Source organism: Talpa occidentalis, unplaced genomic scaffold (genome assembly GCF_014898055.3).
Source record: "Talpa occidentalis isolate TD23 unplaced genomic scaffold, MPIMG_talOcc4v2.1 talOcc4.8, whole genome shotgun sequence".
Taxonomy (NCBI): domain Eukaryota; kingdom Metazoa; phylum Chordata; class Mammalia; order Eulipotyphla; family Talpidae; genus Talpa; species Talpa occidentalis.
In genome coordinates this window covers 39,227,528-39,246,061 of record NW_023605194.1, presented here as the reverse complement: position 1 = coordinate 39,246,061, position 18,534 = coordinate 39,227,528, and the positions used below count along the sequence as shown (strand labels likewise).

At 44.3% G+C, this 18,534-nt stretch overlaps 1 protein-coding gene across 2 annotated transcripts in view; it reads left to right on the top strand.

The window, feature by feature from the left end:
• LRMDA (leucine rich melanocyte differentiation associated) overlaps positions 1-16,388 on the top strand; it is a 975,008-nt gene extending 958,620 nt beyond the window's left edge. Inside the window, exons 7-8 of one of the 2 annotated variants that reach the window (XM_054690431.1) lie at positions 1,705-1,750; positions 2,128-2,523. In XM_054690431.1, the coding sequence (XP_054546406.1) occupies positions 1,705-1,750; positions 2,128-2,215 (134 nt within the window). In that variant the 3' untranslated portion in view covers positions 2,216-2,523. Of the gene's footprint in view, positions 1-1,704; positions 1,751-2,127; positions 2,524-16,236 lie in introns of those variants that run through there. The other variant, XM_054690432.1, reaches the window with a different exon arrangement.
• Positions 16,389-18,534: the final 2,146 nt, after the last annotated feature.

Genomic DNA, 18,534 nt, shown 5'->3' with positions numbered 1-18,534 from the left:
TTTGCTAATCTGTTCAAGTAACCTTTCTCCCCTGGTGGCCATTCCCTCTCCTATTTTTCAGCATCTTCTCTTGATGTCAGAGCATTTCTTGCATGTGGACCCTGAACAGTTAAAGGGGACTCTATTAATGTCAAGACGCTCACTTCTTGTCGTCTAGTATGTTCTTTTTATTTCAGTTGAAATTTCAAGTGCTTCGTAGTCCCCACTGCAGCAAAAGGTTAATAGTCATCTCTTTTTTATGTACTATAAATGCTCAATTCCTATAGACAGCGTTTCAGGGCAAGTTGGGTGTAATTGCTAAATAATATGGTCATTCTCATGTGAACTGAGTAATGCTTCCATTGTTCCGAGGCTTCGACATGCGTGTGTGCATGTCTGTGTGTGTGCAAATGTGTGGGTGAGACCTTCACTTGGGGGAAGCCATAGCCATCTCAAAGGCACTTGCACATTTATGCATTTGGGTTTTAAATGCTGTGTTGCATCCTGGGCTTTTTAGGCACTGCAGATTATGTATAATAGATGACCTGCATTTACAGAGATGTGTGCAATACAGATGTAAATGTTATTATAGCTTTTATATTTTATGTTCTTGTTGAAAGATCATTTTGTCTTTGAATAATATGGCTGTTCAGTTTTTTGGAGGGGAGGGGGTTATCTTTAAAAGAGAATATGAAATGGATATTGCACATCATATATTTCTTAAAAGTAATTTGGAATTTTAGGGTCTGGGATTGGGGCTGACTGATACACTGCCATGATGAGATATCACCCCTGGAAAATAACAGCACCAGCACATGCCTGCATCTGTCCAACCTCATAATTCACTTTCACATTGGATTATGGATGTCTGCGTTCAGTGAGTCTATCTTCCCTTTAGGTATTATTTCAGCCCTTTGAGATAATAAGGAAAGTTTAATTGCGTTGTTAATTGATTTTTTGCACAACATTATTACCTTGATTGATTGCAGAGTTGATGAAAATGTTAGACACAGGCAGCGTGGAGTATGAGCCCGGCAAGGAGTGGGAGCCTTGTGGAGAATAGATAACCTTGATGTTAAGAGCTATATCCTTCAGATATGTCTTCCCTTGACATATTGATGGCCCTTGAAAAGGGAAAAGCTGATTGTATGCAGAATGCAATCATTAAACCCACTTCAGCTCGCTGTTGATTAATTTGTTTTTTCCTGAAGAATCTAGTTATAGGGAAGGCCTCTCTTGTACCAACAGCAGCCTTTCTCTAGGCTCCAGAGTGTGCTTAACCCTCTAGGTGATGGGAAACAATGAGGCTGACGTGGCTGAGGCGGGGGAAATATCTTGGGGTTTTCAGAGTATGGACTGGTCGCTCACAGACATCCTCACCCTCAACGACACTTTATTTCTTGCACCATAGTGCTTATTTTCCCCCAAATATGAATTCCTTCCAAATGCCAAGGCAGAGTTCACTGAGACCTGGGGCAGGATGAAATGGAAACTTCAGGATTCCTGGGAAGGTTTATTAACCAGGCTTCGAGTAGTTTCCGGACAAGACAGTGCACTCAGGAGCTATTATTGCACTGTAGGTAAAATCTTGCATAACTTTGATCCCATGATTGGAGAAATTGTTTCTCATTGCAGTGTGTGTGTCATTGTGTACAGGAGGAGAAGAAAGCATTTCTAGATACAGTTTATTATATTTTCAGTGACTCCCTTCCTTCCCTTCTATAGGTCTCTCACAGAAACATTTAATGATAAGATGTCATCGTTACTACAGGTCAGTCATTCCCATGGCACCAAAAATCAGGTGGATTGATCAGCTGGTTGTGACTGACTGATTGTTTGGGCTTCTGCCCTGATGCCGTCCCCCCAAATCCCCACTCCTTTACCCTTCACTGCCCAAACATGGGCAGAGACTAAGGGAGTCCAGTTTACAGGGAAGGATTTGGGTTTAGCAGCTACAGAAGAATGGAAGCTCACATGCGCAGGGATTTGAGAGACTCCATCTTCCAGGGGTGGTGGGTGGGGCCCCCATTTTCCTTCCTGGACCCAGCCTGTATGCTTATTACTTATGGAGCACTGGGACCTCCTTTGCCCTCTTCTTCCCTTTGTGGCTGCCCCCAATTTCATTTAAACTGAATTTTAATTGTACAGCAGTGTTGGAGACCTACCAAGAGTGACATCATCGTCCCGGAGTCCTGAGCTCCCCTCGGAGAGGTCGTACAGGCTTCAGGGCCGATGAGAAACAGGTCACAGATCTCCCCGAAACCACAGCGCACCTGGCCCGTGGAATGCACACTGGGGCGCCAAGCACGGTTTCCCTCAGTCGGCCCACCTCCCCCTGCCTTCAGAGCCTTTCCTCTGCTGAACTAACGACTGGCACTCAGGGAGTCTAATATCCACGGAGTCTTGGCCCTCAATTACCGTAATGGCTTATAATGAGATTTTGGCCAAGTAGCAGGTAGCAGGTTATTACTTCCTGCTCAGCGTGGGCAATGTCTACGCTGTTAATTTGTGTTGCCGAATGTGGCTCAGAGCTGGGCATCAAACTGTCAGAGCCAGATGTATTCTATTAGGTGCGAGGCTCACACTGGCCCATGGGCAATTTTTTTTTTTTCCAATATGGAGGCATGTTAACTCACCACAGGGTGAATCCTGACAAATTCAAGCCAGCCAAATAAACAGGGTAATATCCCAAGCCATTGAAGTAGTATGTTCCAGAGACAGATAACACCTGGTGCCACCCACTGGGTCAGCCAGCTCTCTCTGACCCAGACCATCCCCTTGATAGGCAAGAAGTACATCCCTGTTAATACTGCTGGAGAGACTCTGGTGCCTTCATTATGTTTTAAGGAGGCTCACCCTAATGAAGGCCTTATAGTGTGCTTGTCTACTGTTTATTTTGTCTTTATCAGAGGCAAAAAAAAAAATGGACAAGATCTTCACATGGCTCTTGTGATTTTTGCACTAATTCTCAACCTGTCGTTGTTTGTGTGTGTGTACGTGTGTGTCTGTGTGCCTGTGTGTGTTTGTTTGTGTATGTAAACGGTTTTCAGGGCAGGTTAGAGGATGCGGAGTTGAAGGTCGGGAAATAATGAAAATGTTTTGGTGTTTGGCAGTGCGATTTGCTGGAACCCAATAGTAACAACAGACTTTGGGTTTTTATTTATCTTTTTGTAGTGCAAACAGTTTTCAATTAATCATATAGCAGCAGCTTCCTTTTTGTTTGCCTTTTACAAAAAGCAATTTAGAGTGTCCTGGAATTAGGAAAGATTCTAGTGCTATCAGTGCAGGAAAGTTTTTTTGGATTCTAATAAAGGGCAGATGGAAGCTGGATGAAGGGGCCCAAGAATCTTATCCTACAGGGTTTGAATTATGACCGACCTAGTTGTTGTGTCTGCTCAATTGTATTTGAGAGGCTCTTTTAAAAAGGCAGCAACTTTGTCTTTATTTTCAATGACTGTTGAGGCCTGCAGAGCTAGACAGAACCGTGAACATTTACACTCCCCGCCCTACGCGTTCTGGGAGGAACAGAGCTAAGACCAAAAGCAACTTTCTACTGGAGTCAGTCCTCAAATGCCACCCAAGACACCCCCTGATTTGATTTGGTCACGTAACAAGAAGGAAGAATTGGGGAGCATATCAGGGAACAAGAACTTGTAGACAACAATTCCCAGAAAGTGTCCAAACAGACCCTTTATAATTTGTAAACCAAAAGGTTTTGTTTCATTTGGGGACCTGCCCTGCCCTGTCTGTTTTCCCCTCCCCTCACCCCCTCCCCCCTTCCCCTCCCCCTCCCCCCCCCTCCCCTCCCCTCCCCCCCCTCCCCCCCTTTCCCCTCCCCTGTCCTGTCTTTCCTCCCCTCCCTCCCCCGTCTGTCTTTCCTCCCCTCCCTCCCCCCCCCTTTCCCCCCTGTCTGTCTTTCCTCCCCTCCCTCCCCCCCTTTCCCCTCCCCTGTCTGTCTTTCCTCCCCTCCCTCCCCCCTTTTCCCCTCCCCTGTCTGCTTTCCTCCCCTCCCTCCCCCCCCTGTCTGTTTTTCCTCCCCTCCCTCCCCCCTTTCCCCTCCCTGTCTGTCTTTCCTCCCCCCCTTTCCCCCCCTGTCTGTCTTTCCTCCCTCCCTCCCCCCCCTTCCCTCCCCCTGTCTGTCTTTCCTCCCCCCCTTTCCCCTCCCCTGTCTGTCTTTCCTCCCTCCCTCCCCCTTTCCCCTCCCCTGTCTGTCTTTCCTCCTCCCTCCCCCCCTTTCCCTCCCCTGTCTGTCTTTCCTCCCTCCCTCCCCCCCCTTTCCCTCCCTGTCTGTCTTTCCTCCCCTCCCTCCCCCTTTCCCCTCCCCTGTCTGTCTTTCCTCCCTCCCCCCCCCCTCCCCTCCCCTGTCTGTCTTTCTCCCCTCCCTCCCCCCTTTCCCTCCCCTGTCTGTCTTTCCTCCCCTCCTCCCCCCCTTTCCCCTCCCCTGTCTGTCTTTCCTCCCTCCCTCCCCCTCCCCTCCCCTGTCTGTCTTCCTCCCCTCCCCCCCCCCCCGTCTGTCTTCTCCCCTCCTCCCCCCCTTCCCCTCCCCCTCCCCCTTCCCCTCCCCTCCCCCCTTCCCCCCCCCTCCCCCCCTCCCCCTCCCCTCCCCTTCCCCCCCTCCCTCCTTCCCCCCCTCCCCCCCTCCCCCCCTCCCCCCTCCCCTCCCCTCCCCCTCCCCCCCTCCCCCTCCCCCCTTTCCCCCTCCCCCTCCCCCTCCCGTCTTTCTCCCCCCCTCCCCCCGTCTTTCTCCCCCCTCCCCGTCTTTCTCCCCCTCCCCCTCCGCAACAGGATACACTACTTGTCCTTGTCTGCTGCACCATACACTGCGTTTGGGCTCCCTGGCTGGGGTTCGAACTCAAGCCTTTGCATTGCTAGCACTGAGCCTTAACCCCCTGTGCCACCGGAGAGGCCTCCAACCTAGTGTGTTTCAGGGTCCCTATTAAGTTTCAGCGCACCTATTAAGGAGCTGGAAACTGACGCAATAGGAATAGGATGGGCAGGCCCTGAAAACAAGGTCTTTAAGACCACCTAAACCTAATCAGCTAGATGGCCCCATTAACGCATTTCACTAACTCTTCGCTTCTCCTTTCAGACTAGTTCAGGATGGAAAGCACAAAACCGGGTGCATAACACCTGCGAAATACTTGATGTAGGGTTAGTTTGTGAAATTCAATCACTGCGCCCCATGAAGTATTTTCAATGAATCTGAGACACTGCTTTCAAATGCCATAACTTGAAATAGGCCAACATGAACTTGCCTTAGATGTAAACAATGAACAGGGGTGCAGAGACCAAAGGGCGGCGGGGAGGGAGCCCCATGAAATATACTGAACCGATAACCCTACACTATACACTGTTGTAGTCCAAGGATACCTCAATAAAGATTTAATATTTAAAAAACATGATTTTATTTCCTGATAAAACATCAAAAAAAAGCCCAATGTTCTTCATGAATAAAGTTTTTTTTTTTTCCTCTTCCATGATTACAAAATTTATATGGGACAAAATTTAGCGAAACATTCAAAGCCCATAGAACTTACACAAGCATGTCTTTCCACTTTGCTACAGAGTCAGTGACTCATCTATGGCCAGCAGGGGAGGGGGAGGAACAGGGGTCAAAACAGGGCAGGGAAAAGCACAACACATCTGGTTGATGATCACAACAAAATGTTGGGATATTAGAATAAACGCCAATGCCACAGTTTTTTAAAATTATATTTTATTTCAGATACATTTTATATCATTCTTCCCACCACCAATTTACCCGTACAACATCACCATAGCCCCTTGTGAGAACGTATTCCCTCCCCTATTTTGATCCCTACTCCTCCCCCACCCCTGCACAAGTCTCTGATGAACACTTGCCTGTTAATTTTGTTGATTATTATTTTTCCTTTCTGGTCCCTTATTTGTTTCCCTATATTCCTCTCATAAGTGAAACTACTGGTATTTTTTACCACATTACTAAAATAGAGTTTCCATATGACCCACCAATTCCATTACTACAGATCTACCCAAAGGACACAAAATCATTCATTCATAAAGGATATCTGCACCCCTATATTTATTGCAGCACTATTTACAATAGATGAGGTAGGAAAACAACCCAAATGCCCCAAAACACATGACTGTGGTGTCTATACACAATAGAATACTATTTAGCAATGAGAAAACAAACTCAGGCCAACCACAGCAACATGGAAAGAGCTGGAACAGATTCTTCTCAGAGGTTTTATCCTTTAAGGAAAAAAATGGGACCCTTCTCAGACATGGCTTTATTTTTTAAGGAAAAAAAAAGGGGGACCCTTTTAGGTCATCCTAGAGTAGTGTTTTTTGACATACGAACATTTGACCCCCAACTCACATCCACGGACTCCTCAATTCTAGGGTTTCTCACCCTCTGTTTAAAAAGACTTCTGGCTAAAGCTGACTAATAGGCAAGACACACAACTGACCAAAGAGGACCCGTGAGGTTTCTCTACTATAAATGCACACGGGAGTACAGCAAACACCGAGCTTTAGAAGTGTCCTGCCAGCATTTCATTCCATTTCCCAGGAAGAACATAAATTAATGAGATACTTTAATTAACTAGAACCCAACATTCTTCTACTGACTAGCCTATCACTGGAGTGTTACCTTAGGAAGGGAAGGGAAGGGAAGAAAATGTAAAAATCACTTTATGCTTGCTTCACTGACCACCTGAGCTGACATGTAGCCACACCTGAACTCAGCTCTACTTTCCCTGACCCCGGTAACTCCAATTTTTCTTTACTCCCTTTTCCAAATAAATCCCCTCATAGTAATTCTGGAAGCTTCTAGTGTAAACGTAGAAGACCCTATCTTTACTTTTCATTTTAAAAACAATGATATCCTTATGCACCTCTAAGTTCATTACAGCACTATTGACAATAGCCAGTGATGGAAACAGCCTAACTGCCTGAGAAGACAAGAGTTGTATTACACAAATGTACACATGCAAAATGGCCTACTACTCAGCTACAGAAACTATGCCATTTGTGACAACATGAATGGGACTGGAGGGGATTATACTAAGCAAAATCAGTCCAAAGGACAAAGACAAATACCAGATGTTTCCACCTATATGTAGGCTAGAGAAACAAAATACAGTCATACAAACCCAAACCATAAGCAACCCTAGAAATCTGACTATGGAATTGGGGCAACAGGAAGTGGATGGAGGTGGATGCAGTGAGGAGGAAGCACAATGGACTTCGGTACAAGACTATGAGTCTTACTACTGGATGGGGCGGTGTGATTCTGTGCCTCTTAAGCACATGGACTGTTGTTAACAATGTCACCCCACTACAAATGAATAATAATGCTTTTCCTACAGTTCCTGGAAACCAGTTTACTCTAAAATGGAGATAGTCATTTGTTGTTCTACACATGAAAATAACCATTGGCCCTTGTACTGTAGACTACTGATAAAAACCAATTGATGATAGCACGGAAGCTGAAATTATTTTTTTTGGAGTAGCTCTCCCTCTCTGTTCTGACTAATCTCAGGCAGCTAATCTGAGAGAGAAGAAAATGACTGGGTGTTGGCAGAAAAGACCTTAAAAAGACGTGGCTGTGATTTACATGGAGGAGGACACACACCTTGTGTGTATCTTTCTGATCCAGGTTTTTCTGTTTTCTATTTATTGACTTGATCAAGTGAGGATTGCTAACTCCATGTCATTGGGGTTTCTTTTTGGCCTTTTGCCATAAACATGACCTTCCCCCCCTTTTTTAAAGAAATGTGCCAATCTACATTTGTTTATGAGTTTGCATGCTTCTTTATATTTATACAGGTGTAATGCAAACATCCTCAGCCCCTGAGCCTAGATGATTAATTAGAACAATTGAAGGTAAAGAAAATCAGTCCCTGAAATTGAGGCCAGAGAAATCCAAAAGGGTGGCATCTGCTACCCCACTCTACAGAAAGCCTTCAGCACAGATTGAGCAAACATGACATATTGATCATTACAGACCCTATAATTGGTGACCAAAAGCACAGTGTGCCTTTAATGGCCCTCTCTGAATAGTTGCCATCATTTATTTTTTTGTAAAAAAGAAAACTGCTGTTTTTCCTAAATTCATGCTGCCCTCTAGTGGCAGACGCCAGACTTCAGCTGAAAGGGGGGGAAAGAGGAGTGTGAAGGTAATGGGAGGCTGCGAGATGTAGTCAAGGGGGGAACGTTTTTCTTCCTCTGCTGTCTCCTGCCTCACAGATCTCTGAGTTCCTCAGTCAAAAATCTGAGAGAGAAAAATGAAGCCATTCCACTTGACCACTGTCCATTGTGACTGACAGCCTGGCCCGGGTGACATCCATCAGTGAGCCTCCCTGAAAGGAATGTCTCAAATCTTGACTGATTTGCATCCCATTCTGCCCTGCACTTTGGAATCCAGCCCATTTCACATCCTTGAAAGCCCCACCTAGAGTGCAGATGTGGAGAGGAATGGACGCCCGCACAAAACTGACCTTAAAGATTCAAGTTCCTCCTGGTAGTGGAAAGTAATTTGTCTTGTAGATCTTTGAGGTTCTTCTGCTCTAAGAGCAATGCACTGAAATTCAGAGTTCTTTACTAGACACGTGCACTTACGTGGCTGATTGCTCTGGTACTGTGACCCTGGAGAACTCACTGTGAACCTCATTTTTTATTTTACAATATAAAGGACTTCACCTGAAAAGATCATCTTTACATTCTGTGAGAATTCCTCACAAACTTAAACACTTTGCTTTCAACATTTTACATCCTGTATGCACATTTACAAGGACATATAGAAAATAATGAAGTGTCCGTACAAGAGTGTATATATATATATATATATCATTGCTTACAAAGTCAGAGTAAAAACTGTTCCTGACTTCATTTTACACTGGCGCAAAACATGTGTAACGTGAGAAGAAATCCCAAAATATGGATTGCTAAGTGGATTCAGCAGTGCTTTCTGAGGGGGAGGACGGGAGGAGGTAGTGTTGCAGACATTTACTCTGCAGTCTGAGCTTGGATATTTATTATACATTCCTATCGGATTGCAGTAGATAGAGAGGTAGGAGCCAACGCTATTAATGATGTTCCAAAAGGGACTAAAAGAGCCACCCTTAGACCTGGCTTTTCTCCCTGTCAGTCTCTGGCCACCCACACAACCCCAACACAACAAAGATATGTTCAAAACATTGACATCTGACAAAAAGCATGTTGACTATTTCCTCTCCAGGACTCATACAATGGAAACTTCCACCAACAGATAACTTTTAAATCTGTCAGCCTAGTATTTCCTCCATGTAGGGAACACTTTGAATGACCAGGTCAGGTCCAGTAGGACCATGACATCTGAGACCCGAGTGTAGAGATCAGGTGCTCCAGATGAGACTCTAGAACTTGTAACTACACAGTCTGTGCGTAGGGGCGCTGATTTCCTGCCTTAGCCCAACTCTGCCATTTCCCATTAACAAATTCTATCAAAGTAAAAACTTGCCCTATATTTTCCTTTTCTCACCCCTTCCCACTTCCTTTACTTCTTCTATAATGACGAGCCTCCCTTCAGCCGTCCTGGGAGTGGGGGTACATTTTCCAAAGGCTTTGGCTTGTCACACGCAACTCATCTGCCCACTCACTGACCGACAATGTGTGCAGCTGCCCCAGGACCGGGGTGGGGGTGGAGGCCGACCTCACACTCTTGCATTCCTATCACCTTCAGTACAGCTGTTGCCAAGATCCTTTCCCTGCTGACTGGTTTCCTTCCCTTCACAAACACGTGGGTGAGACTTGACATGGCCCAGTGTTTGTCTACACAGGCCCCATACTCTGTCCTCTCTCAGAGGAAAGTTGAACCTCCCATCAGGCCTCATCAGGAAGGCGTGGACCAAATGCCCCCTTCTCAAAGGAATCGGTTGCCTGGCACTTAGATGAGCTTTCTTGCAAGATATGGCTACATCCTGACCCTAGAGAGGTGGCCCATACTGTGTTCTGTACGCTAGTATTAACTTGTAACAAGCAACAGAGCATAAGCACACAGTTTGGATCCTATCATGCTTCCAGAGTTTTAGCCTTTGACCTCCTACATACTGTGTGCTGAAAAGTGACTTCAAAGTATTATTTACTTCAAAATGCATTCAACATTCCTGGTGGAAAACAATCAATCCAAAATAATGCCCACAGCAACCAAACCAGCACATAAGACAATTAGGGACAAAAAAACAAAACAAAACAAAACAAAACAAAAAAAATACCACTGACCAAAGATTCCTATCCTCTTGGTGCACTGAAAAATGCACATGTTCATGAGACATATTAGCCTCCTTAGAACAATCAAAACAACACTGAAGTGAACTAAAAGACTACACACACACAACCAACTTTGTTGACTATATTTCACAGAGAACTTGTCCTCTGTCACAATTTAGATCTGCAATATTTTGCTCAAGAAAATGGACTTGGTAAAAATAAGTGACATGGAGATTTACAAGATATAATTCATCAAATTGGATATTTGGCTAATGCTGATTGAGAAATTTAACCTTCATGTAAAAATTACATACGAAATAGCTGCTCCCATTGCAAATAAATGCAATAGAAATGGAACTATTAAAAATAGAATAGCGCTTACTTTGCATTTAGAAACTAAGGAATTCAATTGGCTAAATGGAGTTTGCTCTGGATAATTGCCAGGCTACTTTGCAGGTATATATTCATGAACCAAAAGCCATTCATGGGGTAACATGGAAGAAGTCAAACTGCTATCATTGTAAATTATCAGGACCAGCATAGAAGGCCCAATACCTCTTAGGAGCTACATTTCCATAATAAAGGAAAAGAGTTCAAAACTGTGTACTCTTTGAACAGAAAGTGTGTACTCATTCAACAGACAAGGAGGACACTTTCCTTGGGCAGTACTGTTTGAGGTGTCACTGCAGTACTCTGTATTCCCTGTGCATGGAGAACATAGCAGAAGCTCTTGCAGAAGTTGGGGGTCTTAGTAGGTATTGAACATTGTGAAACCCCATTCAAATCCAAGATGCAAATTAGAAGTGGTAACACTTGCCCCAAAGCACAATGAGCTAGTTTGGGAAGCAAATCACACTTTCTTTACCTTCTCTTTTTTCATCTGCATCAAGTACTGATTCTTCTTCCATCATTCCCAACCAGTGGCTTCTCACATGGAACTCAAATATGCCTGGCATCGAAGGTGGACTTTGTTCTCTTTCACAAAAACTGCTCCTAAACCTCTACCCTTAAGATCTTTTAAAAGCTCTATTCCTTAACTTTTGGCTTAATATTTAAGTTGTTTACACTAAAGGTGGGTGCTGTGCTAGGAACCTGTAATTCTGCAGGCTCTGCTAGTCTGTGTGATATCCTCAGCAGAGCTGGTAGCTCATCACACAGACTGACCTCAGGGTATTGCTCCAACCACTTCTCCAGATCATAAAACATCGGTGTTTATTCCTTTCCAGTACTGTTTACTCACCCATGGCCTGCACATCACAAAGTCCGAGGAATGTGCTTTCTGGTGAATGTCCTCCTCGTGTGTGATGTTTATAGCTCTGAAGGTTGGATGATAACGTTGAGTTCGCTTCTCTTTCCAGCCAGCCACTGTGATTGCTTTGTTTTCATGGAAAAAAAAAACATGTTCATCTTAAAAACAAGAAAGATTGTTAAAAATATTTTAACTGAATTACAACAGGCATACCACTTAAGCAGATATTTACTCTTCAGTTGTGTTAGACATGGAGACAGAAAACTCAAGTTTATGTCAAAGCTCATGGGATATAGGCTAGTTCATGGTAAGCATTTTCCAGCTACGAGTAAGAAATACCAGTTGTAGGACAGTTAGTGGCAATTCTTTCCTTGAGAATCTTGCAGACCAACCAAACTCCCCTCCTCTGTATTATAGTTCTAGGAGCTAGATGGATTTCAAGAACTCACTAGTCCATATCAAAATTTTGATTAACTGTCCATTGGATTTGCCTTTTCCATCAGGCAAACTTAGACCTGACATCCTTATCTTCATAAGAAAAATGTTTGAAAATACTAAATCATTTATTTTTCACTAAAATTTGAACCTGCAGATTATTTGGCCCCTCACCTTCATTTTACAAATGGGGACACCACTCCAGCAAGAGAAAGGGATGTATACATGGTCACATAAAGACTGCAAGCAGAGTGGGATTTAAACAAATACAGGTCTTCCTCATCTCCCCTTACTTACTAGAGAAGAAAGCCGGGAAGGTGAGATCATCCAGGAAATCAGGGATTCCGGGGGACTTTGCTGAAGTCCACTGGAGCATGCAAGTGATTCCTTCCCCAGGCACTCATGGTAACTCCCCAGTGCAGCCCCTTGTACCAGCCCTGCCCTCACAGCCATGCATCAAAGCATAGAGGCTGATTCCCACCCCCTCAGGCAGCCCCAAGGTCATAACTTAACCCCGTATAATTAGAACATCCATTCCAGAGGGGGGAAAACATTTACAAGATAAAGGACCTCTTTACAACAGATCCTTCCCAATACATTTTCTCATAATTATACTTTTAAGAGCTGATGGTGATGGCAAAGCTGGCTACTTAAGAAAAATTAGGAGTCTCATTTGGCAGAAAAGGATTCCCCAGGGGACAGCACAGGGTGGTTTTTTTTTTTTTTCAGCGACCCCCTGCAAAGAAACCCTCACACAGACAGCCCCAGCGCCCTGATGCAGGGCAAGCCTGTTTCACTTATAATGGCCAAAGCCAGATATTTTAATTAAAAACATTACATATGCCATTAAATGTGTTGTTCTCCCTCCAGTCCCAAGACATTATAGTTTGAGGAGATACAAACAAGTGAATGCGTTGCAGATGTACACGGAAACCACCGCCTACTGAGTCACAACCAGCGGGTTCCCAAATTCCAGCCTCAGAGCGCCTCCATGTCAAAATGTTCTTGCAAGCAAACTGTTCCCTCTGTAATTTTCACAGTTTATGGCAACTTACCGTGATGGGAGCAGGAACAGGGGAAAGAGCACACACCGCCACCTCATTTCAGTTATGAGCAGATCCTGTGCTTTTACACGGACCCTTCATGATCAGTGCAGCATGAGGGCCACCCATGGGGATGTGCCTTTTTTTTTTTTCCTCCCTTCCTGGTTAATGTCATTGATCAATATTTTCGGATATTTGCAAATCCCTTTTTGGGGGGAATTGCTTCCCAACTGTGAGCTCAGATAAGAGTCTCCACAGAGGCAACCCTTGCTTCATTTAAGCAATGGTAGGGGTTCAAGTTCAGAACAAAATCCATTCCGTTTGACCTGTTGCTAGCAGGCTCCCCATCTCCCAGAGGAGCCCCAGCAGCTGCATTTCATTTGGGGCTGCTGGGCCATCCCTGAGCCTTCCTGGAGCAGCCACAAACCGAGTGCCTTCTCTCAAAAGACTTGATTCAAGGTGACAGTTCCTCACACGTGGGTGCTCTGATCGCCTCAAGTAGCTGAGATACCAGGGACGATGGTGCTCCTCCTGCAAAGTCCAAATTTAGATTGACCGAGGTTATCCCTAGGCCCCTTGACCCCGGCTCTCTCCCAGAGCAGGGCTGCCAGGAACTTTACAAAGGCAGCAGGTTGGGTAATGACGTCTGGGAGAAGTGTTCTGCAGGAGCGGGCGGAGAAGACCCCAGTGTGAGGGAGTGATGTCAGCTTCTCTTAGAGCGGCAGACAGTGTTAGAATATCCTTGGCATACTATGGCACTGGTATCTCTGTCAGCATCTCTGTTTTCTGTCACTGCACACAATCCTGGCTCTGTCTCCAGCCCTGACAGTGTCTTTCAGACCCAGTTATTGCCAGCACAGAGACTAGTTCTGCTCCCCACCACACAGCCCCTTTGTTTGAAGTCTGCCCTTTTGTCATTAATGCACTTGATGTCTATTTAAATCTGACGGTGAGTGTGGTATCTGTTCTCCCATCAAGAGATCATTGACAATATTAATACCTCATGTCCTTGCCTCGTTTTCTAAGCTCTGACACCTTGCCACAGACTCCTGCATTCATCAAACAGCCCTCTCTCACTGAGATGTCTATAAACATTCTTGCTTCCGAGCCCAAAGGAACAGGGCAGACCTTAAAAAGGACTTTTATCAATGGTGAGAGGAAAAAAGGCTCAGAAGCCATCACCTCCCATGATGGACCGTAATCCAGCATCCTGTCTGTTTCCAGGATGGCACTTGCCATCCAAGTCACATTCAAACAAGATTCAGAGTTGAAGTTTACCTTGGGGAGATAGTAAAAAGAAGGGGTTCTATTCCTGAACTCCCCGAAAGTTTACTTGAAAGAATGCACCTGCTTGTGTGTGTGCAGTGTGTGCATATGTGTCTCCCTTTCATTCTTTGACTCGATAGAAACACTCTGTTCTTCCTGATATGGGACAGCCCTGCTCATTCCCTTTATAAAACCTCATGCTCTCCTTATCTTAGAGAAAGAAATTAACATCCCTCCATCTCTCACAGTCATGAAGGTTAATTGGATTTATAAACCTCAAGGTTTATACACTTTAAGGAAGCACCTGGTGGGTTTTCAAAATCATCTCCCACCCACTACCACCACCACCACGTCCTATAGGGGATCCTGTTGCTGGAGGAGAGCCTGACCTCCCAAGCCCTGACACTGGCTCCTGCATCAGTGACAGCATTACCTCAACCCCAGGTGCTACATACTTCAGCACAATACAGGGAAGAGCTCCGTGCCACCACAAGAAGAATCTAGCCTCCCTAAAAGGTCTTAGGGAGGTTTCGTGCAAGCTCAATGTTCCCATGCACTGCACCAACACTGAAAGGCAGAAATTTGGGATTGGGGGCCAAGGAGAAAGCATGACCCAAAGGGAAGAGCGGCCCACAGCACATTTGCTCCAGGGACTGTAGCAGGAAATAGAAGTGATGGAGGGAGCCCAAGGCCAGTTTTGAGGCCATGGAGCAATGTCATGCTCTCCCTTTGGCCAGCCATGCCCAGCTTTCTCTCAAGTCATCCAAAGTAGGAAGCATTTAGCCTGGCCTTGAACATTTCTTACAGTCCATTTTAATTCTTATTTATGAGTAAGGTTTACAGTTCTCTCACAGAGAAACATCTCTTATACAATCACAAAAATATTTACCACTTAGAACTTCTGATGTGAATATCCTGGATCATTTCAAGTGCTAATTTATCCCAAATGAACAATAGATGGTGATCGTTGGTTTCACACTATCAACATGATGGGAAAAATAATCATGCATACAAGGAGCTAATTTTACAGACAGACTTGTGGCTCATAAGTGCGTGTTTTATGAACATTTCTTTGTGTTTTCTGGCTATGCACACTTTACAGACTTCAGTCCTGTTACTAGTAAGACAACTCTGTGAAGCTGAATTTTAAGTTAGTTTTTTCTGAAATTAGAAGAACAAGCGATAGCAAAAAGGCAAAAGTGGTTATAAGCATTTTCTTTGAAACTGTGATTTCTCATTTTGGCTTCATAGTCCTACAACACTTTCATTAAATCTATGGTAACAGTTTTCATGTGGATATTTACAATACATAGAGTTGATTTAAAAGTTTCACCCTATTTCATGGATATTTTTCATACCTAATTCGTCCCCTTACCTCCTTGAATGAGAGAAAAACTGTCTATGGAGCCATGCAATTATTTAAAAGACTAAAGAGGAAAATAAAATACATTGTAACCGGAGACTGGGGATTAGGAGACCCATAAGAAGCCATTTAATGTCAGTGGCTTCTGTTAGTTTCCACGTGGCATTTTGTCAACGCCACCCTTGTTCCTTACTCACTCAGCGTGTGTTCCAGGCTCCTGGGTTTTGGAATGCTCCCTCTGGAAGTTAGCAATATTGACTCATGTGTAAGGATTTGAAAATAGTCACATTCTGGGAAGATCATCCTCATCTACAGCTGGACCCATCTTTAAACTATACATTTCACATTTTCAGAAATTCTACTAAGGGCGCCTAGAGAGAGGGAAGGTTATGCTTCACTTTCAACTACAATGGCCAAACTACAAAAATGTTTACAATGTGGAAGAGAAATCACACAGGAAACATATTATTCCTACGATCCTATGCTCTAATGAAACTTTCTTTGAATGCAGCATTCAACTCTGAGGCCAAGAAGGGAAGGTCCCTCATTTTGGGGACTGTGCCCGTCTCCTGTCACTCACTGGGCCTGTGATTGCAATTCTGCTTTGCAGCGCCTACATTTCCTTCCTCTATTAATGTCCCACCTGTAATGGTGTGTTTCATTTGCAGGTGTCCTGGGGAAGTGTCAATATATTTATTATGGGAAAAACTCCGAAGGGAACCGGTTTATCCGAGATGACCAGCTCTGAAGCCAAATTCTGTATGCCTTGACCTGTGTGGTGAGAAAGAAAGAAAAACACAAAGCCCAAATAAAGAACAAACACAAGAAAAAAATGGCCTACATTGCATCTCTGTGGTCAGGTGATGACTTTGGCTTCTGGTGCCTTCTGCTGACTTTGCCAGGCCTGTCAAGATCATCCCTCTGTCTTAGACTGAGCGGTCACATAGAGATTGACATAATTGCCCTTACGCAGGTCTCATCCACCGGGGTGACAGACAGCGGCGGCAAAGCACCCGGGCTGACAGGATGAACACCATGATAGATTGCCTGGTCCCTCCACTGCTCACAGGGGAGCAGAGGTCACACCTGGGGCCTCCCTGAGCATGCTCAGTGGCTATCATCCAGCGAGAGAGGCTGTGTCTCCAGCTGGACTACTGAGGAGAGAGCCCTCTGATACCACTGTGTTGTGACTTCAGTTTTAGTGTAATAGTCACAGTTTGGAGGAAGGCCACATTCCCTAAATCCCCTTAAATCTTCATCTCTTAGAATGCTGCTCACTGCCCCCCCCCACACACACACACCATTCTTTGGCATCTTCATCACAGCACTGCATTTCACTTTGCATTTTTTCAGTGAACAGAAGGTGTAAGTTCTCAGCCAGGTCATACATTCATGGCCAGCTTCATATTGTAACAATTCCTATATTGCAGTAAATAGCTTCCCCCAAATCCCTGACTCCAAAAGCTTTGACTTTACCTTGTTTTGTTCATTCTGAATTTACTTCTTGCCCCGACTATTACTGTCAGGTGTCTCTCCCAGCACCAGATTCTGGCCTCGCCAGGGAATATTATTTGATTTTCTTTTAAATGGAGATAACATTGCATTATAATATCATGTAAGTTTCAGCTTACAAGCTATGGACTTCACCTCTGAGATGTCCTGAGGAAGATATCCAAAGCAAAGTGTTTCAGTTTTCCATGGAAAACTGCTTGGTCTGGTGGGTGTTTTCCAGTCTTCACTTTCTTTCTAACTTCCTGCATTGCTGAGACCTAACACATATTTATGCTATACTGACTTTACCCTTTACGTGACGAGGTGTGTGGCCATATTTGTTGTTGCAGCTAACTCAATCCTTTGGGTGCTATTTAAAGGTAGTGATGTGAAAGACAGAGTGATAGGTCAGGAAGTTAGAAAAGAAAGTGAAGACTGGAAAACACCCACCAGCCCAAGCAGTTTTCCATGGAAAACTGAAACCCTTTGCTTTGGATATCTTCCTCAGGACATATCAGAAGTGAAGTCCATAGCTTGTAAGATGGTGCGATGCCTTTGTGCATCTTAGCATGTGTTTCAACTCTAGCATACAAGGAAAATAGTCATGACCATAACAGTTAGCTGTAATTTCACCGGTCAACCAGCAAATCACTTTAAAATCTACCTGAATGGTTGGTTGTTTGAGATATAATAGCACTTACTTTTGCTTCTTCTATTTAGACCATGCCTTCATTGTCCTAGGTCTCCTAATATTACACTGATTTAAGACAAGCAAAACTTAACGGAGACTCTAATAAGTTATGCATACCAAATGACTAAACAGTTGTGATATAAAAGTCTTGGGGACCCAGAATGTCTGAGACACCCATGAAGAACCTACTTTTCGGTTCTAGTCCATTTACAAGACAGTCCTTGAATGACTTGCATGATGGCTGGCAGGAGTCCCTCTTGTAAAGCACACAACCTTTGGCAATCACTTACTGAGAAAAAAATACAGGAAAATCCTCAAGACCATTAATAATTAGAAGATATTGAATGTTGGCCTTTATCTTTCAAATCAATGAGTAAGCCCCATTGAATTCTTTTCTCTATTGGATCTTCAAAACAGCATTGGGATAATGCTTTACATCAGCTGCATCAGTTGCCTCCCTGGTTCTTTGTTTAGAAGCAACAACACGTGTTTTCTCCGTGGCCTATTATGGGCAGCCAGAGTTCTGTGCGAGGGCAGCTAGACTAGTCCAGTGTCATATCCGATCTCGCAGCACATACATCCTTGTCTTTATAAAAGGCTTTAACCCTGCCTCAAACAATAAAAAAGCACTTGTGAAGTGACCACAGAATTTTTCCATCTTTATTTTTCTTACTTGTTTACTTTTCTTAATGTCAGAACCATTTGTATCATGCACAGGAATGTCTCCCTCAATGTGAGCTTTGGAGGCAAAAAAATATTTCTGGAGTGAGTTATTGACCACATT